This window comes from Pagrus major, chromosome 13, assembly GCF_040436345.1.
Source record: "Pagrus major chromosome 13, Pma_NU_1.0".
NCBI lineage: Eukaryota > Metazoa > Chordata > Actinopteri > Spariformes > Sparidae > Pagrus > Pagrus major.
This window is the reverse complement of record NC_133227.1, coordinates 7161026-7183993: the sequence shown is the minus strand read 5'-3', so window position 1 is coordinate 7183993 and position 22968 is coordinate 7161026. Positions and strand designations below refer to the sequence as shown.

The window sequence follows — 22968 nt, the reverse complement described above, 5'->3', positions numbered from 1 at the left end:
TAGAATCATAAATATTTAATGTGTCTTTACGTGCATATCACAGAGTGAAACATTGCAAAGCACAACAGGAATGACTATAAGGGTAATTTGTGCCTTATTCTGCAGAGAATGCAGCTCATATCTGTCTTAATAAAAGACTAAATTTCAGATAAATCTGAAAGGAACAAAAATGTATGGGAAAACATACGTAATCAGTACTTTCCCTGTTTTTGATTTGTAAACCAGACAAATATTCAGCTGCTTTGGATCACATAAAAAACACATTAAAATCTTTGAAATGTTTTATCCGTCAGAGCAGAGTGACATGCCAACGTCTTTCAGTGTTTTGTGACATTTCTGCTTAAAGCCCCAAACTCTCAAAACTTCCCATCCTTACTATGTGCAGCTGAAGATAATCTCCGAGCCCATGGGTGCTCTCCACTCGCACCAAGATGGCGTCCTTCTGCTGAGAGCTGAAGCCCACGGCTAAACGGTCGGCTCGGGTGCTCGGCCGCTCGTTGGGGGCCCAGGTGAATGTGATGAGGGCCCCGCCCTTCCCGAAGATATATGTGGTCCCAGCTGGGAAAGGAGACAGAAAGAGAAACAGAAGTCAGGCGCATTAAAGAGGAACTTTTTTGAGCTGTAAATAGGTAGAATTTAGAGAATTAGTAGAACAGTTTTGCTCCAATGTTTATCCAACTAAATCTGGCTTAGTCTGTGCAGCTGGTGTTCAGTTGGAGATGTAGCCGTCTTCAAGGACAACTATTCTAACGTTATTTATTTTTAGTATTTAAAGTGCCATTCCCAGTATGAAGATGAAATCCCTCTCACTAACTCACAGCCAGTCCAACGCTGATTTCCACCCCACTGCTCTGCACCGACTATGTCTTACATTTTTCAGAAATAATGCAGTAGACAGAGAGAAGCCCGAATGAGGAAGGGACATAGAAAAATTTATCAAAGAGGTTGGCTCTCCTCTTAAATCACAGTTAAGTAGCCTCATTTACAAAGTATGATGAAGCTTTACATTCGCAGATGTGAACTAATGGCAATAGTTGAGCATCACAGTTGCATCCTTTATTTTCATTAGTCAACATCACTGTGAACACTATGGACAACCAAAAGTTAGGGCGTAGCTTTGCCCTGAAATTACCTCAGAGAATCAGTGAAACGGCACATCAAGGATGAGACATACAGATTACATTTACAGCTTTGCCTACATGTGATATTAAAAGCAGCATTTCTTTTCTTGTCAGGTCAATGAACACATGATGTCAAACATCATCTACAGCACAATAATTACTAGTAGAGTGCAGCTCAGGCCATATTTTTCTGTCCCAACCCAACTGAGTCTGAGAGAGTGATCAAGCCTGAACCGACGCAGTTCATGAGAGCTGAAGCACTGAGTTTGTGTTACCTTATCATGCAGTTGTTACCATGGTTACACCCTGCCTGTTTACGTCATCACATCATTTCATGTAACCGAAACCCAACCCAGACATCACTTCTAAATTTTACCGACGGCTTTGGGTTGGGTATCCCTGCTCTAATTTCCTGGGATGAGCGAGTTTATTAACTGTATTCATACCCGTTATCATGAGGGGCGGGATTTAATCCAGAGGTGGGTGTTGCTTAAACCAGAAGTGGGCGGGGCTAATCAGAAGGATTTTTCTTCATCGTGAGTACAGATAGACATATTTTACTCAGATAACACTTGTACTCGTACTACCTTCAGATGCTTGACTGTGGTTTCTGATTTATTTCACTGAACATCTAGATATATGGGATACGTAATATTAGCTTTTACTGTGCAATTCACTTCAATATAAAATATGAAAAAGTAAGTGATTAATGTAAAGTGCCGGTTTAAAAACCAGACAAACCAGATTAAAATGAATCCACCTGCTCATACAGTATGTAGCCATAGCGTCTGCTGAAACTTTTATCGTGCACTCAGAAATATCCCTGTCTTCTTAAGATGAATGAGGCCTATAGGTGTTAATTCATCATATACAATTCCAGCTGGAAACACTGAGATACCTGAGAAAATTCGTGCAGTTTAGTGCTAAAATCCATTTGCACATCAGTTTGTAAATCTGACACGTCTTCATGATATGATATGATTTATTCCTAACCTGTCAGACACCTCAGATTGTTGATTAATTATATAAATTAGCTGGGTTTTTTCATCAGTGCAGTGTGAGAATAGAAAAAGCGGGGCTATAAAACACTTTGGGATGTCTGTGCAAATCTTAGTCGTGTCAAATCTAACAGGGTGAATGTTCTTTAAGAGGAGTTTGGATTGCAGGTGCGGTCAGCAACTACAGAGAGAAACTGCTGTCCTCAGATGGAAACAAGACGCATAGTCATTATTATACAAGGTAAAGCAAAAACTACAATTACCTTTAATGGTAGACCACCAATACTTGTTTTTCTGTGCTTGTTTTAACACCTGAAACCGAAGTGTTGTTTTTACAACCGATACTTTTTACCTCTTAAGAGAAGCACAGAGAAACACTTGAGACAAAATTGTAGCCTCAATTTCAACCGTGTACGAACCCTTGAGTACTCTTCTGTTCGGTTTAATGAGCACTCACCACAAGGTTTCTTACTGACAGGAACTAACTGCTGGTTGGATTTCTTAACATTAAACACTTGCTCCAAAGACTTGAGAACACCATGTACTTACTTTGAATTTAATTAAAAGGGCAGGTTCTCCGACAAGTGTTTGTTTCAAACCAAATTATTCCTTACTGAGGTAATCTTAATTAATGTCTGGCATTTGCAGTCAAATGTGAGTCAGTAGCATTAGTTACATCAAGGAGTCTTGATGAATTATTGGTTTCTGTTTTTCACTGAATGTTGTCTGCGTCAGGCCTCCTTGTCTGCTTACCCTTTTAACATTTATGTATCTTCAGATAGATGAACCCATGCATAATCTAATGAATTCAAATAAAACAGCCCTGCGTCAAACTCCACTTGATAATGTGAGTTGTAAGTAGTTCCAAAACAGCGCTACACCAGAAACAATCTCAATAAAAAACCAAACATTAAGCATCCCAGGAGTAATATTAGTTTAAAGGCTATAATACCAATTCATTATACCATACAGCCCTTCATGATTTCTAGCTTTGTTTGCTGTTGTAAAACCAAACATGTCACGATGTGGTCACTCACTGTATTCTGAGACCCAATTTCACACCAGGTCTTATTTCAAATTTCACTACGCAATATAGCCTTAAACACCAATTTAAAAGGACACTAAGACGACTCAAACCTCATGAACTTTTAGCACCCAATTTTGAATGCCTAAAAATTGGTCTTAGATCATTACACACATTACATTTGGGGATGTAGTGCGTAAAAAATGTCACTATTACCAAAACTGGATTTATGTCAGCGTAACTAAACTACTGACAAACAGCAGACAAGAAGGCACATGTGAATCTTTAACATGTTTAATGAGGAAAACGGAATCACATGTAAGATTTATCACACATATGACCTAATTGCACATAATTATAGCATGGTACCAGAGGGCCTCCTGTTTTGTGAAGACTGTATGTTACTGACATTATCTCCCCACCTGTCCTTTAGCAGCCACAATAATAATATAGTTAAGAGCTGTTTTTCCCACTCTCTGCATGTGTAACAAACATAAATACACGTTTTGCAGTTAATCTATAGATGCTTTGTGGCTGACCTTGAATATGACAACCTTTAATTGCTCTTAACCTTCTGTGCCATCACTTAATTCAAATGTCAATACGGTAGATCTCACAGCACGGCTGTTGACTGCTATAGAATTTGTTATTTGTTCAGTTATTCACCTACAGAAAATAGATGTTAAGAAAAATACGACCTCAAATCACTGAGGTGCGGTGAAATCTTTACTTTACAAATTACGGACATTATGGGATAAAAATTACAGACGACCTATGCAATTATTAAAAATTGTTAGAGGTCCAAGGGTAATATAAGTCTGGTGCAATAGTGCAATAGACACATGTAGTTTTCAGACATTTTACATTGGACAAATTCCAAAGATGTAGGCACAAGTGATTTTGAGATGTAAGACATCTCATGCGAAGAAAACCCTTTATCATACCATACGGGATGGATGGCCATGTTAACAACTTGCAAGCCTTAATGTCACCAAGACGGGTTAGAAAAACCTTAGGTATCATACTTGTGGCCTTCACTGTTACAGCTTTTCAGATTTATGCCTCTCAGTTTTTACACCATTATTATATTGTCACTGGAGTACTTATAAAGTCATGTTAACTGCCTTTGTTGAAATCAACCACTGTTTTCTTTTATTCCAATATGTGAGCTGTATATTGAAAATGTATTGCATGGAAAGGTTATAATCCTTAAGTTTTTCATTCAATCAAGCCCTACCAGTTGTTCATGTGAAGACTGCATCGACAGTATATCACCATATCTATTGAATTTGTATCTAAATGCGTGTGCAGAAGTCACATTGCAGGACGTTAATTAACTCAAACACATCATGCTACAACTTTATTTGCTGCTTGATACAAAAGGAAAACTCACAAGCGTCTCAGTTTCCATGACTGATCTATAAGAGACGTCTGTCTCATATTACATAATAAGCCAGATTGGAATTTTGGATACATGGGAGATTGTTGCTTGTGAGTGATCCTACAGTGATTCATTATTTCCAAATAGAGCTCTACAACTCTATCTAGTTCAAATTCCTGTAATTTTTCATATCATAATATATATCACAGAAAACCAAAATATCCTGATAACATGTTTTGTTGTTTTTTCCAATATCGTGCAGCCCTGGCCTGAATACTTTTAACAAGGACATGTGGTTTTGAGCAATTTCCAACACGTATTTTTCCTTTTGTAACACTGTTGAGGGGAAAAAAACTCTTCCAGTGTAAAGAGGTTTTTGCTTGCTTCAGACAGCTAGCATGAACGTGGGAACTGGGTGAAAAAGGTGGGTACATGAAGCCGTGTAATGTGCATCATGAAATACGAAATACCAGTGCACCTGCAGGAAAACATGGCAGCATCTGTCTATAGACAGCAGTAACTCCTGCATTAGTCATAATGTTAAAGCATTTCATTACATCTTCCTGCCTCGCTGCTCTGCCTTCCATCTCTGCTCTTCTCTCTGTAGTAGACCTGCATCAAATAAAGCTGGCAGTAAATCAGTCTTGTTAAGATTATTACTATAAACATCACAGTTCCCTCGTCGAAAGAAGCTCTCCTCTCTCTCTGCCCACTACCTCACGGGAGTGCTCTGCTCTTCTCTCATGGCCATACAATGCATCTGCGCTCAGATAATAGGGCTCCCTTGGAGATTAGCACCGCAAAATATGTTGCAGTATATCACTTCATTATTAGTTGGAAACCTTGATGATTAATTATACTGTACACAGGCATTGTTATACCCTGAGTGCGCACCATATTATGAATGTATATTATGTAGGTGGTGTGACAGCATATTCATGGTAAAAATTGTAAATTGTAAGCATACTAAAGCCCAATTTTTGGTTTAACATATAACAGAGGTCGGCAGAATCATAGAGGGATATATCACACATTCATCTGCTTTTAAGAGGCTCTGTAATGATGTCAATGAAGCTCACAAAGAAACAATGATTGGCCTTCGTGTATTAATGGATCCCCACACAACAAATGTAACAGTATGGATTGTTTGTTTGTGCCAAGATGCACACTACCCACTCAAACATCCTGTCCTTTTAATTTTTTTTCTCTCAGCCAGCTGAATGCGTAAGAGACAAGGCAACATGCTCATAAATACACTGAGGCGCTCGTGATAATATGCACCGCACACAACACTTTAGACGTGAAAGGGTTTAAACGCACCCCCTGAGCTCGCTGCCGTAGAGAATGGGAGAATTCCTGTGGCCTGAGTGAGTGAGACAGTATTAGCTCTCATAATTTTATTAATCATGACTTTTAAGAGGCTGAAAAATGATCATGAATCGAAAAAAATGGCGATTAGTATCAGCTGAAACATTAGAAACAAAAAGCAGTATAACAGCTAGAAAAGTACTCATACTCCGATAGCCATTTCAAACATTTTTGGTGATTACGAACTCCACTGGCTGAGAACATGTTTTTTATACTTGAGTGCACCTGTAATTGTATGTGGACGATTTTCACGGGGAAAAAAACATTTCTAAATGGCACCAGAAGAGCAAAAGAGCAGTGCAGTACAGTATAACTATGGAGACGGTTTGTGCAAGGAAACAAGGGCACTTTACTGGAAAAACAAAGCTGATCGATTAAGAATATAAACCCATATAGATCACGAAACTGTGTGCAGCTCTGGAGAAATGGAGAGTTATGGAGAGATATTAAGTTTGAATTTGTCGTCTGACTTATAGCATCTGAGCCACACTCCTTCCATGGTCTATTAAATACAGCTCAGGGAAATGATGAAAATGAATAGTGCAGGCTGAAGCCTGACAGAGAGGACATATGGTTTTCAAGTTAAAATATGGTGTCCAAGTTAGAAAGTGTCATCATATAGTTAGTAAAGGGGACGCAGACTTTGGGCATCAAATCAATTGAATTTGATCAGTTACCATACTGAAAGTCTTGTGAATCTTAAATAACTGCACACGCAGCTGGCACACGCAGACTTCAGCAGTATTATGGTTGGATTGCTGTTTCTGCTCCCATCAGCAAGATGTATCTAGACTGTCAGTTCTCAAATTGAACGTCTGCAGCTCTGAGTGCCTGAAACGACCCCCTTCTCCTGTAATAATGTTAAGGTTTTCTCCCACTCAACTTTCAGATGACTTGGGTTGTGGTAAAACTGCTCCGACTCAAATGCAATTCTGAAATATTATATTACTCCTTCTTCCTATTGCAGAAGTCACAAAGACATTTCCCATGAATGCACTAGAATAGCTTTTATGACAAGAATTCAATGCCCAAGGTTTTCTTGGGCATTATACTCGCGGCCTTCACTTATACAGCTTTTCAGGTTTATGTCTCTCAGTTTATACACCGTTATTATATTGTCACTGGAAAACCTATAGTCATGTCCACTGCCTTTGTTAAAATCCAAGGCAGGTGAATTCAAATTATTTTATTACAATATGTGAGCTGTCATTGTATTAGCACCAAAGAACTGTATATTGAAACTGTATTGCATGCTATTTACAGTTGGCACTTTTCCTGCAATAATGTGTAATGATAATAATAATGTAATGATTCAAAGTGTTTCGCTCAATATATAGTGGTTTTCTTTGTTAGTGGGGGAGTCCCCCATTCTTGTCCTGGATTAGAATTGCCTTCACATGCCAAGGAATTCACAGGAAATGATGCAAAACGTAATCCAGTGTGATTTGATCTCAATTTATGTCAACCTCATAGTTTACTGTTCACTCTCTTAATGCTGCATCAGAGCTGTATTTAAGTGGAAATAAATTTGTATAAAGCCTTTTGAAATAAAGAGAAATCTGCAGGTATGAGGTCAGAAACAAGGGAGCTCACCAGACCTCTGAAGCCCGCTACTCATCACTGCTTGAGGCTAGAAGCTCGAGGCTACATTATCTGCCATTAGCATAGCACGCCCCGCTTCACATTAAAAGCATTCAACTGCCAAAACACAGGGTGGCTTTTATTGTGAAGCAATCAAGTACAAACAAAGCAATGCGAGTTTGTTTGACTGGGCTGTAAACAGATACACCAGATGTTCCTCTGTTGTACTCCTGACAAAGTAACTGCTTAAGGAGTGTTTGCTATGGTGTTAAACTGCACCTGCTACTGCAAAAACAGTAACAACGCCAAATCAGCTAGGACTGAAATCTTTATCTTTAATGATATACAGGGGTCCTTGAATTCAATGACAAATCTGATTTTTGAGATCCCAATATATACAAGCAATACTATCGATTGTATACTATATTATATCTATATCATTGTCTTGTCCCTTCCCTACTAAGTCAAAGCAAAAACAGATCTCTGTTTCGGCCCCATTTCATGACTTTATTTAGTGCAATGGGTGCAGTTTTAGATGTCTGACATGTCAGCAGAGGTTTACAGTACATTATGTTAGAGCTTAAGCTATAATGCACTCTCTGACTTACTGAAAAAAGCATGACTCTGTAACATGCTCATGCTTCTTTAAATAGACCACCATCAACGCCCTCGCTGAGCTGGTGTTCCATGTGTTCTCCATTAAGTAGACCTCATGTCCGTCCTTTACCATTTGTACCAAACCACAAGAAAAAGTTACCTTCAGAATTCATCTGGCACATACAGAAAGTAGTGATGTCCTTTTGTTCCATATGACCTTGTTGAGTATTTCATATATCAGTCACAGGGGACATTTTTCACTATGACAAGTACAGAGGTGAAGGTACCTTTGTGCTTTTACTGAAGTGTGATTTTAACTTGCAAAGGTTTAATTTCACAATGCAGTATTTGTACCATTTGCAAAGAATGCAGCCTCTTGCATTTCTTTTGTGTCCCACTTTATCTTTTATCTATTACAGTTAATGCTTTCTTCTCTTCAGTTCACATTTTCATTCTCCTGTTTGTTCTGCTTTGCTGCAGATCTAGAGCAGAGCAGCGGTTATCTTGGTCTCTGATTTCGCCTCCAACGTGCCATCCCTTGCCTTGTCCACTTGTTTCACCCTTAGTGTCTTGGCAAGAACACGAAATGACAAGTGCGATCGACACGTCTGTATTCATTTACAGAGCGGCAACGAAGATGATGGTGATATGATAATATCAGTTGTAAAATTCACAAAGCAGCGTCTGAACAAAACATGAATTCTGTGGGAGAGGCTTTCTGTTGTTAAATTTGTTTTTTACTGCTTGTGAGTGTGTGTATGGAGTACATGTATCATCCTGGAGGGTAATGTAATATGTGACCTAGAGGAAATGGAGCCCTCTCTGATAGACCTTTTGATGCCCCTGTCCGTTCGCTTTCCCTTTCTACAGCTCTTGTAGCAGGAAAAAAACACTGTGTTACGTCCGACTGCAGTGAGACAATAGACAAAGCTTTTTTAAAACACCAAATGCATCAATCTAAGGATAACATGCTTCCTCTACAATCCAGTCTTTGAATATTGAATAGTGCTCAAAGATATCATCTTTTAAAGAAGCTCACTAAGCCTATTTCCTGCACTTGAGACATCTCTCTGGAAGCATGAACTGCACACTGCCTGGCCACAGCCAGACAGTTCTTACACCAACATGGGGACCCTGGAGAATGAAGCGCCACAGATTTTTCACGGAGTGTGTTGAACATGCGGGTGTGTTGGGAGCACGATGAGGGGTCAGCTACAGTGCAGTCTTTCTTGCTTTTCAGTCGAGAGCATTCAAGGTCTTTGGCATCAAGGGCCATGTTATTGGCTAGCACTCTCTCAGCGTAGTGATTGAAGGTTTAGTTCAACAAAACACTGCATAAAACCTGGTCTGAAACAACACTGTATTTAAGAAGCATGTCAACAACTGGCTGTGGATAGCTGGAAAAAAAGAAAGAAAAAAAATCCCTCCCAGTTATCATGGCACTGCAGGGTCGGAGGATGAACTGAGGAAGACAGTAAGCATGTTAGTTACATAATATGTCTCAAGTTGGGATTTGGTTTCCCCTGATATCAGAAATCCTTCAGTCACTGTGTTAACATTCTTAATAATGTCCTTTTAATATCTGGTGCACTCATGCAGGGTATTTTGTTTGACACATGGAAACCTAATTTCGTCGCAGATACAATGCCTAAATTGTAAAGACCATCGTTCAATGAAAAGCTGCAGGTTTTGTGATCAGGTAAGCTGATGTACTGAGGTTCAGCTGAACAAACAAAGCTATGCAGACAGAGTAGAAAATTAAATCTGAAATGACATCAATGAAGAATTTTGAAGCAATTATCTTGATGTATGTTGCCACTGCAGCCATTTTCCCATCGAACTATCAAACAAATTTCGAGCTACAATGAACTCAAAATGATGAAATGCAAAACTGGGGCCTTTTCATCAGATAGTTTGATGTGGATGCAGACATAAGAGGATTTTCATCAGACATCTTATAAAGCGATTATAATTTCTACATGAAAGTAAAGGTGTCTTATGTCATTATGTTGTAAGAATAACAAGTAAAAAAGTTTACTTCTCTAAATTCTCATGCGCCAACTTATGGCCACTGAGTTATTAGAAGTGTCTTGTATTTGGAGGGAAGAGTATTTATGATATTTTCTTTATTTTCAAGTTGCAGCAGTAATTAATGAGCAAATGTGTTTGAGTTGCACTTTATTGTTAAAAGGCTAGGGCTTCAACAATAAATTATTCATATTTATTTGGATTTTTTTCTAATTGATTCCTTGTTTAGTCAGTAAAATACCAGAAAATAGGGAAAAATGGTTATTTCAGTTTCCCAGAATCCATTGGGATGTCTTCAAAATGCTTGTTTTGTTGTTTGTTTTTGTAACAAGCCAAAGCCAGGGGTGGAAGTAACTAATTACAACTACAAGACTGTAATTTTACTCAGCTTTCTTATCACACCATGTTATCAACTCAGTTACATTTAAAATCATATTTGAGTTCATTTTGAAATAAAATCTAAACCGTTCTTTAGCCAATAAGGCTATCCGATTGCAAACGAGCCAATGAAAACCCTGACATATGGACAAAAACCACAATAGTCTCTAGCAGGCCCAGGTTTGGAGAGGTGACCACGGCCACTGAGCAGAACAGGACAAGAGTTGGGAGTAATTTGGACTGAAGATGTGGAGAAACAGAAACCCCTTTGATTGAATCCCTGCTATTTATGATGTATTAAACATGAACCGTTTAAAAGTAACTAACATTCTGAGTAGCCTTTGAGAAGGGTTACCTTTAATATCTGTAGTTTGACTTGTAATTGAGTAACAGTTCAGTAATGTAACTGTACTCGTACCTGAGTAGATTTTCCGTACTCTTTTCCACCACTGTCCAAAACCAAAACAGATTGTTTTTCACAGACACTCAAAAAATCAACAACACTTCACATCGGAGCAGCTGGAATCAGACAATCTTCTGCCTTTTTGTTTAAAATCACTTCAATGATTAATCAACAATGAAAATAACTTGCTGGCGACTCAATTAAGTGACTAATCATTATTACTCTGAAGAACTGGCATTCGTTCACAACCTGTGATTAACAGCTTATTCCCTGGCGGCTGATCCTGCCACATGACTTGGTACTTCGACGACTCTTCACAGACGAACTGAGATCATTTTGTCCTCATTAGTCAAACCTGTCTGTGTTTGAGTGTCTCTGTGTGTGCCACATACTGTAAGCCGTGTAGTGTAACAATACATGCAATAACCTGTGTTTAGGATGAGGCGTGTGAGGCATTGCAGCAGGGTAGGTGGCCTATAAATAGCCATAGCCCAGGGGCCTCCAGAAGACTTTGGCTAGCCTTGACACACACACACGCAAATCTGTTATATTAAAACAAGTGTCCAGTATTACAGTTCAGTTGAGATAATTTTGTGGGAAAATGGGTGCAGGTAAATGCAAAAAAAAACCCCATTTTTTTTTTTTTATGGTTTATGCTTCTGTGACATTGGTTACATAACCATTGTGTCAATAAGTGCTAACCTGCATATGCATTCTACACAGCGTATCATGGCACTGTGGACATGACTTGTAAATCAGAAGGACTGTCTCTATCATTTATGTTGCAGTAAATTGAATTTCTTGCACTGAAGCACATACTTCAGAACAACCTACAGTACAAAATCTACAATGGAGGTAATTGAAAATTTATCAGTGAGTTCTTTGAAGTGTTTTTTTTTTTTATGGGCTGGTTTGATCACAGGCTGTGCTGTGGCTGTAAAAGCCTGGTCCAGAATGATATGGCTATAATAGCGCAGATGTAATTCATCACATTTCTGGCCCTTTTGCAACTGACAAAACTGCTGCGGTGAAAAAGACACTACAAATCCGTCGGGCCTCCTTTTATAGGACATAAAAGTGAGTCTTAGGACAGGAATTTCAAAGTGCTATATAAAAGGGAGCACTGGCTCTGGTGTCAGCGCTTTGAAGGAGCCAATTTAAGCAGCGTAGCCAATTTGATGTAGATTATTGAGGATAGGTCAATACCTCATATCACTCAGATGAAGATGTTGTTCTCTATCTTATGAAATTGCACAGAACAGATTATCAAGACAGATTTTTATATCACGTTGGAAAAATTGTTGCCATAAATCCTGTTAGGACTGCCCTATATTCCGAGGAAAACCAAAGAGATTGGCTTTGTACATTTAATCTCTTTATGTGTGTTGTGACGCCCCACTAATTACAGTGAACTGTAGAAATCACCTTTGACACAAAACCGGCTCCATTACAGGGAGTTCATTATGCTGCTTAAACAAACAAGAACCTCATAGAAAAAGATAAAGAGATTTGCAATGATGATTCACTACGCCATTGATGTGTATTTGCAGTATAACAAACGCACACACACACACAGATATACAATGGTGCTGTAGCATCTATAACAGCAACATGGGGAAAGGGCAACCACTGCTGATACTGATGGGTAGATAAAGAGGGTTTAATGGTGCACAGAGGATGCAGCAAATCCATAGATGGTAAAGGATCCATCTCACAAGAGAGCCGCCAGTGGTGCCACCAACATATGGGAACAATTAAACCATTTTTTCCTCTAAAACACCAAAATCTACTCAATCACAGCAAAACAATGCATTAGTGAGGCAACACACTGCAAGTTGAGATTGTTGGAGGGAAATGTCTTACCATGGCCCCCTCTGGTAAGAAAAGGCATCCTGTTGATGGCAATAGGAACAGTGCCATGCTTATTGTGAAAATGGTGGACATGGTGCGTGGTGCTGAGGCTAGAAGACACACGTGCTGTTCCAGTCTGGATGGGCAGTAAGGTAAGCAAGGTGAACCAGAAGGCTAGTCTGGAGCAATAACTTAGGCCCATGCCTATGCTAAAGCGTGACCAGCTGCTCCTCTGTCCGAGCGCAGGGTTGGCTGCAAAGAGTCCACCCATGTATATTAGATCCACATGGGCCCAGTATAGACAACTTGGTCGAGGTTTGACATCTGACAGTTCAACTTGAAGACCACAGGGCATCTCAGTGACAATCTGGGCCCATTTCTTGTATAACCCCCTAGTTAGGGAGTCAGTAGATGAATCAAAATATCCTTTAAGTTTGTGAGAAAAAATAACCAAAGATAGATTTCAAGAAAGCAGTCAAAATCCAATTAATGTCCTTGCAGAAGAAACTGACAAGCAACCAACTTATCTGTTTTTGGTTAACATTTTGCCATGACAAGATGTCTTCTGCACAGAAAAGCCAGTGTTAAAACCTCACTGAAAACCATCCCAGAGCACATTCTTCAGAAAGTGAGCCGAGTGCTTCCAAAAACGCAGAAAGACACACATCCAAATAAAGAATGGAGATGGATCCACCCGTAACTTCAAACAGGCATGTTGCTCAATCATGATATTTAGGCATGAAAAGTGGCAGGACGGAGCTTCATGTGACAAGAATTCTGAGGAGAGTCTCCATCGCCCACAGGTAGAGCTTGGGGGCAGCTGAGCCTGCCCACTGAGAAGAGTGCCCCTCCACCGCGGCAGAAAACACAACACGCTTCTGTGGGAAACCGGATCATTTCATCAAGCAAAAAAAGAGGACAAGGAGATTTAAAAAATATGCGCAAGTGAAGATGCAGCGATGAAGGTTGATGCAGGAACCAGCGCTTTTGTTCCCCTTTAGCCAGGGAAAGGGAAGAGAACAGATAGGGAGGGGGAGAGAGAGAGAGAGAGACTGAGAGAGAGGAGGAGGAGGAGGAGGAGGAGGAGGGGGGGTGGGAGAGAGGGAGCAGTATCTGCAGCAGCACGGTAAAGGAGAAAATCCAGAAAAATAAATAAATAATTTCTCAGTAGCTCCTTTTTCAGTCTCTCACAGACGCAGCAAATCCAGCGAACGGTAACCTCTGGCGTGGCAGAGATCCACCAGAATGCAGCCGTATAGCGCAACTGTGTCGATTATAAATGAACGTACGATCCGTCTCTCTCGCGCTCCACCTGCTCAGTCTCATGCAGCACAGACTACTGCTGCATTCTCCTCTCAACGCTGCTCCTTTTTCCTTTATCCTCTCCCGTTGCCTTTCCCAGATCTGGCGTGCTGCCTCTGACTGAGGACGCCTAACGTGACTGCTGCGCGTGTCTGTCTCCGGAGGAGGGCAGGTGATTCTCCTCAGAAGAGACGGCACAGACTGAGATGTTGCCTTGGACTGCTGCAGCAAAAATTATGCTAATTAAAAAGCACCGTCGTATCATAATGAATCCAGGATGGGTGACATTCCAGGACAGAGTGGAGCCCGGCAAAAATAACCTTGGCTTGGAGTTGTGGTTTAATGGACGCAAGATAAAGGAGCCCTTTCTGAAGGCTTAGCTACTGTAGTCAGAGGCTCTGATCCAGCGAGGCACAGCATGTGCCTCTGTGTGTGTTTGTGTGCGTGTGTGTGCGTCTGAGAAAGAGAGTCTGTGAGCAAATGAGTGAGGAGGGAGTGGGGAAGCTGGGAGAAAGGGTGGAGGGTGGGTGAGCGATAGCAGGCGGGAGGGAGAGACAGGAAGAGACAGCGAAAGAGAAAACAGGCAGCCACGGCGCAACACACAGGGAAATAGCGAGGCAAGAAAATGGGCTGTGTGAATAAATACATGCTAGAGATTCACAGCGCGCTGGCTTGCAGGTCCTGGCAGTAACACGTAGGAATCATACTGCAGAGGAGGAGCCTGATTTAGGTGAGCTGTCAGAGCTGTTACAGAGTGAACACAGGGGTATTGGTATGGACGTGCTCCTAACATAAAGACTGGAGAATGATAGAAACACAAACACCTGTCATCATGATAGAACATGGATCAGCACCTCAGGCTGAGGTGTATAATCCATTTTGAGGACATCAAGATCTTGCCCAATCCCAAGCCCCTGCCATTCAATGCACTGCCATACCTTTTCACACTAAAAAAAAAATCAATTTCCTCCAATCCTCTCTGCCCGATGTTCTAACCTCATATCTGTATACAAGTCACCCCTCGGTAAGAGAGCTCAGTGGCTCTCTGCTCTCATGCTGCTTAACCATGCAGAACTTATTCCTGGCTATGACTGATCTGAGTTCAGAGGTATTCTGACAGTTTCAGAGCTGCTCAGGGTTTTTTATTTTGGTGTGGGGAAATGTGATGCTAAGATGAATTGGAATATATTGACACTTGAGAGGAGGAACACATTACCGGGGAATGGAGAGACAAAGTGGGGAGGGATTGGAGGTAGAGGAGATGGAGCCAAACGGGAGAAACAGAGAGTGAGAGACTGCAGGGGAGAAGTAAAGGGAGAGGAAGGGAGACTGCAGCGATATCAGCTAAATCACGGTCGATAGAGATATCAGCTGGGATTGCCTAGTCGGTTGAAAGGACACGCATGGAAACAGGAGGACAGAGGCAAGCCATGCAGCACCACCTCTCATAGTGACAAGAAGTCGACGCAGGCCATTACTCAAACAGGGGAGGGGGTGGCAGGGTAGGGGGGGTTGGGGCGGTGTGGGGGAGCGAGGCTGATTGAACAAAAAGAACAGAGGAGGGGTGAGTGCATAACACTCTGGAATGGCAAGTGCCCTAACAGCATGTAGGCATTCATCTGTTGGTATTATGAACATAAATAAATTGAAACTGGCTGCAGATTTCCTGTTTTCCACATCGGTCTTTCAATATGAGTCACAGGAAGATTGAAGTCCTTTATGTGTATCCTCTATCCTCTGTATGTTACTGTGTACATCGTAACGTTGGGAAGTGCGTGCCAGCTCAATGAAACAGACAATGGCGATGATGCAAGGCACTGCCTGGCTATAACGTGTTCTGTAGACACATTTACAGTAATGATTATTTGGTGTGTCGACGCAATGACGACCACGTTGAATAATCCTCTGACGACGTGAGAGGAAGAGTCAAAGCTTCGGCCATTCTCACAAATCATCTTAATGTTTCAAATTTCTAAAAAAGCAGTATTTCTTTCCCAGTAAGTGTGAGGACCGGGTGCGAGAAGTTGGGGAGGGATGATTTATAGCCAGTGACTTGAACTGTCAGGCTCTCCAGCATGTGAGCATCTTTCGAGGCGGTGATGATATCTTGGTGAGAGCTGTCTAGAATGAAAGGCTTGCATTAATCAATTTACGTGCTTGAGGGTTGCTCAACATGATGAAAGCCATGCTATCTGGACAACAAGACGAGGGGGGAGGCTGGGCGGTTGTAACCTTGTGTTGTCCTTGGTTATTTAATAACACGGGCTTCCCACGCGACTCTGCCCATTAGCACACACCTAAACACACCTCATCGGATGCACATCATTCTCTCATTACATGAATGATGATATATTTGATGATGAGCCTTTTTCTAATCAATCAAATTGGCTTCTCTCAGATTCTGAAAAAGGAACGACTGTCCTACATCTGCTGCTTCTGCGGTTTCAGCCCATTGATTTGCATTTTTATATTTTCCTACAGGCTATTTTAAACCTATTTCTCCTGTTATAGAGCAGTTTGGCAGATCTCTACGCATTTACATAATCAAATTATTTTTGCACACATGGAATAACATATAGTATACACACCATGAACAGAAGATGTTTAAACTTATTTGTAGCGAAATTACAAGGCGAGGGGCCTGCAAACTTGCAAATGACATGATGAGAGACGACGTGCACGGTGTCTTAAAGACTTGAGAAACCTAAATGCGCACTGTTTGTTCTCAGGAGGATTTGTGCGAGAAGATTTTTCACAGACATCCAGTCTTGCCCCAGGGGGTAAAGTAGCAGGATTAATCATAGCACTTTCAGATTAATTACTCATAATGCGAGCATACTCTGAAAGGCATGGCCTGCAGTTGTGATGTTTGGTTGATTTCATTAGGCTAAAAATGAAAAACACCTAAAATAAGCCTGGCTTAGATGGTGCAAAGGAAAGGAGAGAGAGTGGAAAATAAGAGGGCATGGAAATGCACAACGGTTCCACCAACAGATAGAAGAATATGCATTAACTGTATAGCTGGCAGAATCAGCAGATACAGATCTGGCAGCATCAGAGCAGAAGCTGAAAAAGAACTGCTCACTTATTCCATTGTTTTTTTTCCCATTTATTATTTTGTGAGCTGACATCCATTGTTAAAATATCGGAGAAGCACAAATGCTAAAGGTCAGCCACATCCACACAAGGTCCAGAGTTCATTGGTTCAAGGAGTGCCTCTGAATGCACAGTCTTACCCACACACATTTTTTTCCTCCTGATTCACACCTTGATTAAACATGATTTTCCGCTTTTTTTTTTAAGCAGCTCTGGTGTCTTGGCAGACTGTGTGCACTCTCGGCTGAAAAGACACTGCATGTGACAGTAGGTTGCATATTGTTGGCTGCACATGTCGCAGGCAAAAATAGATTCCATTTGCTTGTTTAGCTGAGCTTACTAGCCCCAGCACGTCTCCTGGAAAGGAAGAGGAGCAGCGATGCTTACAATGTGGAGAAAGGGCAGCAGCCTCTTCAATCTGAAAAGTCCTAAATCTTGTGCTTTGGATTGATGTAAAAGACATGAGTGTGAGAGGAGCAGCTTCAACCGTCTACCACCCCCTCATCCACGGTCGGAGCATGGCCTTCAAAATTAAAAACCCGAGAAGGCAGTGGGCCGTTACCACAGAGGACGATACAATTTTTGCTTGGCTGAGGTGTTTTCCCTCTTCACTCTGGAGCCCAATTTTGATGATGGGTCTGAAAACGCATCAGCAGGATAGTTATCCATAGAGGAGGCCCTGTCTTTGTTATTGGCCTGTGTACCTGTCTTGCTCATTATATCAACATTAGAGACATGACGGATTTCACTGTTGCTGTGACTGCAAAATGTGACGGACATTTTGTGCCGTGTTCAACAACTTAACCTCTTTACAAGACCCTTAAAATATTTAATTAGCGAGCTTTACAAACCAGCCTCTATACATCTATAATTATATAATACATTTAGGGCTTGTTAAATCATCTGCCAGTTAAGAACTGGTCTGTTTGTTTTGCACACTTTGGATTTTTAAAGGGAGTTCTCTGTGCCTTTTGCTGTATATCCACCTTATCCAGGACCTTGGCTTCATTTTCTGTTTGGCAGAAAATGGGCCCGGAGTTCTTGCCTTTTTAATGTCTTTCTAGTAACTAGTTTCCTAGCAGGATACTACTCAATGATACTTCATGAATTAATGATTTCCTTCATTAATGATTATGTGTGATATCCTCACACTAGATATTTCAGAAATCAGTAGGTCAGCCATCAGTGTGAAAAGCTGCGCTGCCATCTCATCTTAATGAAACTGATAAAACTGGTTTTGGTTGCCACGGTCGATTAAATGAAAGTTCAACCAAAATGTAAATGAGTTGACTAAGCTAATTTATACCTTTATTACCTTCAGTGTGTTTGACTCGGTCAAAAATCTTTAACTTGTTCATAATTCAGCAGACAGCTTTTTAACTAAGATCAGATCATCTGCTCATCATACTGTTTATTTGATTACAAGAGTCCACTTATCACTTTCAAGGGACTGCACACAATGTGCTGTACCAGCATGTACTGTGGGAGCCCTGAATCCTCAAACTACTGCAAGGTGTCTGTTATAATGTAAGCAGCTTCTCAGCTTCAACCCCCTTAAGCAAACTGAAAACTGGCCATAGCAGCTATAGCCTCAAAGCTTTGTCATAAATTGCCTTATCATGACTGACTGGTTGAACTGTGATTTACCAGCCAGGACAGCGTGACTCATCTTGTTTTCACCTTGTACATCCGTATATGTGTGGGTGCGGGTGTGTCATAATGTCAAAATGTTGTCAGAGAGAGACGTATTGTAGCTGGTACCACTACAGAAGTGGTTTTGAGTACTCTGCCAGTGTTTATACGTCGGTCTGTCTGTGCTTAGATTTTGTCAGCGTGATAGTGTCACAACTGTGCATGATGCAGTTCTGAAACTTTACAGGGTTCCAGTTGAGATCAAAATGAAAAAGAAGGGTATGGACCTTGGAAGTACTGTAAGCACTAACAGAGGTTCAGATGAAGGTGTCAAAGTCAGAATCGGAGTATCTTGCAGAACATATAAAAGGCTAGGGACATAACAACACTGTGTAAACTGTCTCGATTTATGGATCCGACGATCATGGTGGACTACAAAGACCACGTCAAAGAAAGTCCAAGTGTTGTCTATTGCGGTCATGGAAGACCAAGGCATACTTGGAGGAGAGAGGTGAAGGCAGAGATGAGGCAGACTAGAGAAGATTGGTCTAAAATCATGTACAATGAAAACAAGCAACTGAGTGCCCATGCTCCATCTTGGAGTGAAACGACTATGAGAAATGGCGGTGGGAGTGGTCCAAGCAAGGGCATTGAAGATAGGGTGGTAGTAAGTAGGAAAGGGGCCATTTGACCCCCACTTTACACCCCAGGCAAACAACTGTTTTAATTGGCGGTCTCCGATCCTAGTTTCAATCATTCCCACCCACATGAGGAAAAACTACTCTGTGTCAGATTTATTCAACATGCCTTCCCATCCCATATAGTTTATATGTGCTTTGCTGAAATATTCATTTGTTTTATTCAATTAATGCAGAACATTAAACATGGCACAGTTCTGCTGTTTCCTCCTTTTATTTCATGTCATGTGTCATTGAACCATACACACTGATTTGGTGTCGCAGCTGGGGTGATTCAGTCGCAAGTTGGTCCATAGTTTCTATTATAACTTGTCTTTTTTATTTTTTTTATTCTGCCAAGGTTACACTAGTCCAGTTTGGTGTTCGCAGGATATCTCAAGAACCTGGAACAGATTTCAATGGAATTCTGTGAAAAGAAAGGAACAAGTGAGGCTGTACACGATGTTCCTTTTGATATTTTGCTGAAATAATTACATTTGGAGACTTAGGAACACGTGGTGGGTCTTGGGTTATTATTTCATTACTGTAATTGGACAGTGGAGGAGCACAGAGAGAAAGATTTCACACAGACTCTGTCATGTGTGCCTGAAATCATTCCTTCATTGTTAGACTACAAAAAAACGTAATGTACATGCAGCCATTGACACAAATCACAGATGGTAAACGCTGTGCAATAGGTAGTAAATAGGGATTGATTTTGGACACAGCCCTACGGTGCTTTTCAATATTCATTTGCCATGGTACCCTTCACTTACCCTCAGCACTTCATATTATGTGGCACCATACGTTATGTGAGTGGAGGCCAAAATGTGCCACGGGGGGAAGGTGGAAGGTCCAAAGGGGTTCAAAATGGAACTGTCCTGCCCTCATCTGCAGACTCCATGAATACTATTCAATGATAACTTATGGAGTAAAAAAAGTTTGCACAGCAGCCACTGTGAATCAGTGTTTTCACTAATAATACAAATAAATGAAATATTGCACTTAACTTGGCGGTGGGCATTCCCCCCAAGTAGAGGTAATAAGGGGAATTAAACAGTGGCTTGTAAAACCACTAATGAAATGCACCACCAGTCTCACTGTGTGTTTCTCCCTACGGTGCTGAAGCTTTCAAAGCTGGTCCCTTTGCCTCAGCCTCATTCTAGCCACCACACCCTCACCTTGTTTACACCACACCGTTTGCCTGAACTTGGCAAAAATTAAGAGCTATTGTGAAGTGAACATGAATCTCTCTAACCGTATTTTAACACTCAAACAACCACACAAAATACCAGAGCAACCACCTATAAACATGTGTAAATACCCTAAAAAACATGCTGAAGATTCGTTTGCAACAAACAATCATACCCCACCAGACACCCACAATACCACTGCTGACTGTTTAAGCACTTCTCATCTCATCTCATCTCATCTCATCTCATCCCGTCAAAAATAGGCTTTTGACTACTTTCCCATTGCCGGGAGATGAGTTTGCCTTTCTGTTGTTTTTCCTTGTGTGTCACATTCATCATCACGAACGCAGACTGCATCAGTCTGCATCCAAAAGATGTTAAAACTTGTTTTGATCAAAACGTTTTTTTTTTTTTTTTCGAAACTGATAGATGCTAAGGAGTGAGACATCTCGCTACTTTCTCATCTCTGTTGCAAATGTAAAGTACCGATCAGTCTGTTACTTTTCAGTTACTTTATTAATATCTTTGACTTAAACATACAGTATGTGACTTCTCCGGCTAGGGGGCTCTCTATCAACACAAAACAAAACAAAACATGTTTGCTAAGTGTTGTGTGGAGGTGCTGGGTGGAGTGGGGGGAGGAGTAGCTACTCAGCTACTTGGAGCGCAGTCACACTAGGCCATCTGTACCGTGCCCAAGCACATTTGACCCCCAAAGTCCAGTTGTTTGACTAAGGTGAGCACTCCGTACTGTGCTCAAGCACGGTACACTTCCATGGCACTCACACTCGGCCAAATTGCTCCGTACTGTGTCGAAGCACGATTGTCCCTCCTCCCCAGGCCCCTGCTGGCCTGCACTCACACCCAGCCACCCACCCTCTTGTACATACGTCATCAGGTCGTAATATGACACACACATGACTGTACGTCATCATAAAGCGTCCTTTGAGTTTACAAGAAGCGCGGTTGCAGCACAATGGAGAACAACACAGAGGACATGACTGTAACTTCACTGACTTTGTGTCTTATTTTGATTTGTTTTGGTCATAGCCCTCTCACATTCCTGGATTTCTTGATTATGCAAGGCGGCTTCGATTATACGTCATGTCCACGTTGTATACCCATGCTTGTGCTCATGCATGAGCAACCGTACCGTGCCTTAGCACACCACTTCCGACCGTGCCAGGTGCAAGAAAGTGCGCTCACACTGGTCAAACAAACTGGACTTTAGGGGTCAAATGTGCTTGGGCACGGTAAGGATTGCCTAGTGTGAGTGTGCCCTGACTCTCCAAACATGTCATTAAGTTTGAGTATGAAAGTCTTTGGGTCATGGCCTATTACAACACCTTTTTTTTGAGCACTCATGGAGAAGCCAAAAATATATACATACAGTATATACAGGGGTGTTAAACACTTGAATATATGTGATAGTCGACAGCAAAGAAAAAATACATAAACATCTGTGTCTCTAATCAGTTGTAAATATAGTAGACATCCTGGTGTGAAGTGACTCTCACTGCAATGAGCACATATCAGCATGCTGTTATATTCCTCTCTCTAAGGTATGTGAAAGATGCACGCATGAAAATCTTTCAGGCACCAAATATAGCAGCACCATCATTCTTTTGGTTTCAAATTTGTATCTCACTGTTGAGTGTTTCTTTGGATGTGGAACAACCAAATAAAACCAATAAGTCTGTCTATTAACTCAATTGGCTTTGGGATACTAAACAACAATAATTCCCATGGTGTATTGAAGAAATATAGACAAAGAGAGATGACTATATACGTGTCATATGTGTCATTTCTATATCCTTATCTGTTGCATCTGGGGAAAAATGTATCAGGGACAGTATCTCCACTATAGGTAGAAAGGTTAGCAGACATTTTTATTATTCATTGAACATAGAGGAAAGTGAGCGAACAATCTATCAAGACGAATTGGGAGCAAGGAAGAAAATGTAAAGGTTTTCTTTTGCTGAGCATGCAGAGACTGGTGCTTTGTTGTACAATGACCAGAGAGTGAGACAGGAATGGAGGAGGTGACAGAGAGAAGGGGTAGACTGAGGGAAATAAAAAGGCAGTGGATGGAGAGTTTGTTTGTGTGTGAGGGAGATATATAGGAACAGAGAGATCAACAGTGCATTTGCAAAGCATATACTGTATACTGTACATCAAACACAAAGCCCACTTCCTAGGAAAAAATCTGATCCAGCCACATACAATGTTATTCTGTTGTAAATTAACTCGAGCTGGTGTACGAGCGCAGTTGGTGGGGTTGCAAGTCCTGGATGAGGGAGCACTATTGCGCACTGCATGACTGCAGACAAGACTGTAG

At 41.1% G+C, this 22968-nt stretch overlaps 1 protein-coding gene across 1 annotated transcript in view; it reads right to left on the bottom strand.

Moving 5' to 3' along the window:
• Positions 1–22968, bottom strand: part of LOC141007537 (neurexin-2-like) — a 103341-nt gene that overhangs the window by 19913 nt on the left and 60460 nt on the right. Inside the window, exon 13 of the mRNA XM_073479899.1 lies at positions 377–558. Within this exon, the coding sequence (XP_073336000.1) occupies positions 377–558 (182 nt within the window). The remainder of the gene's footprint in view (positions 1–376; positions 559–22968) is intronic.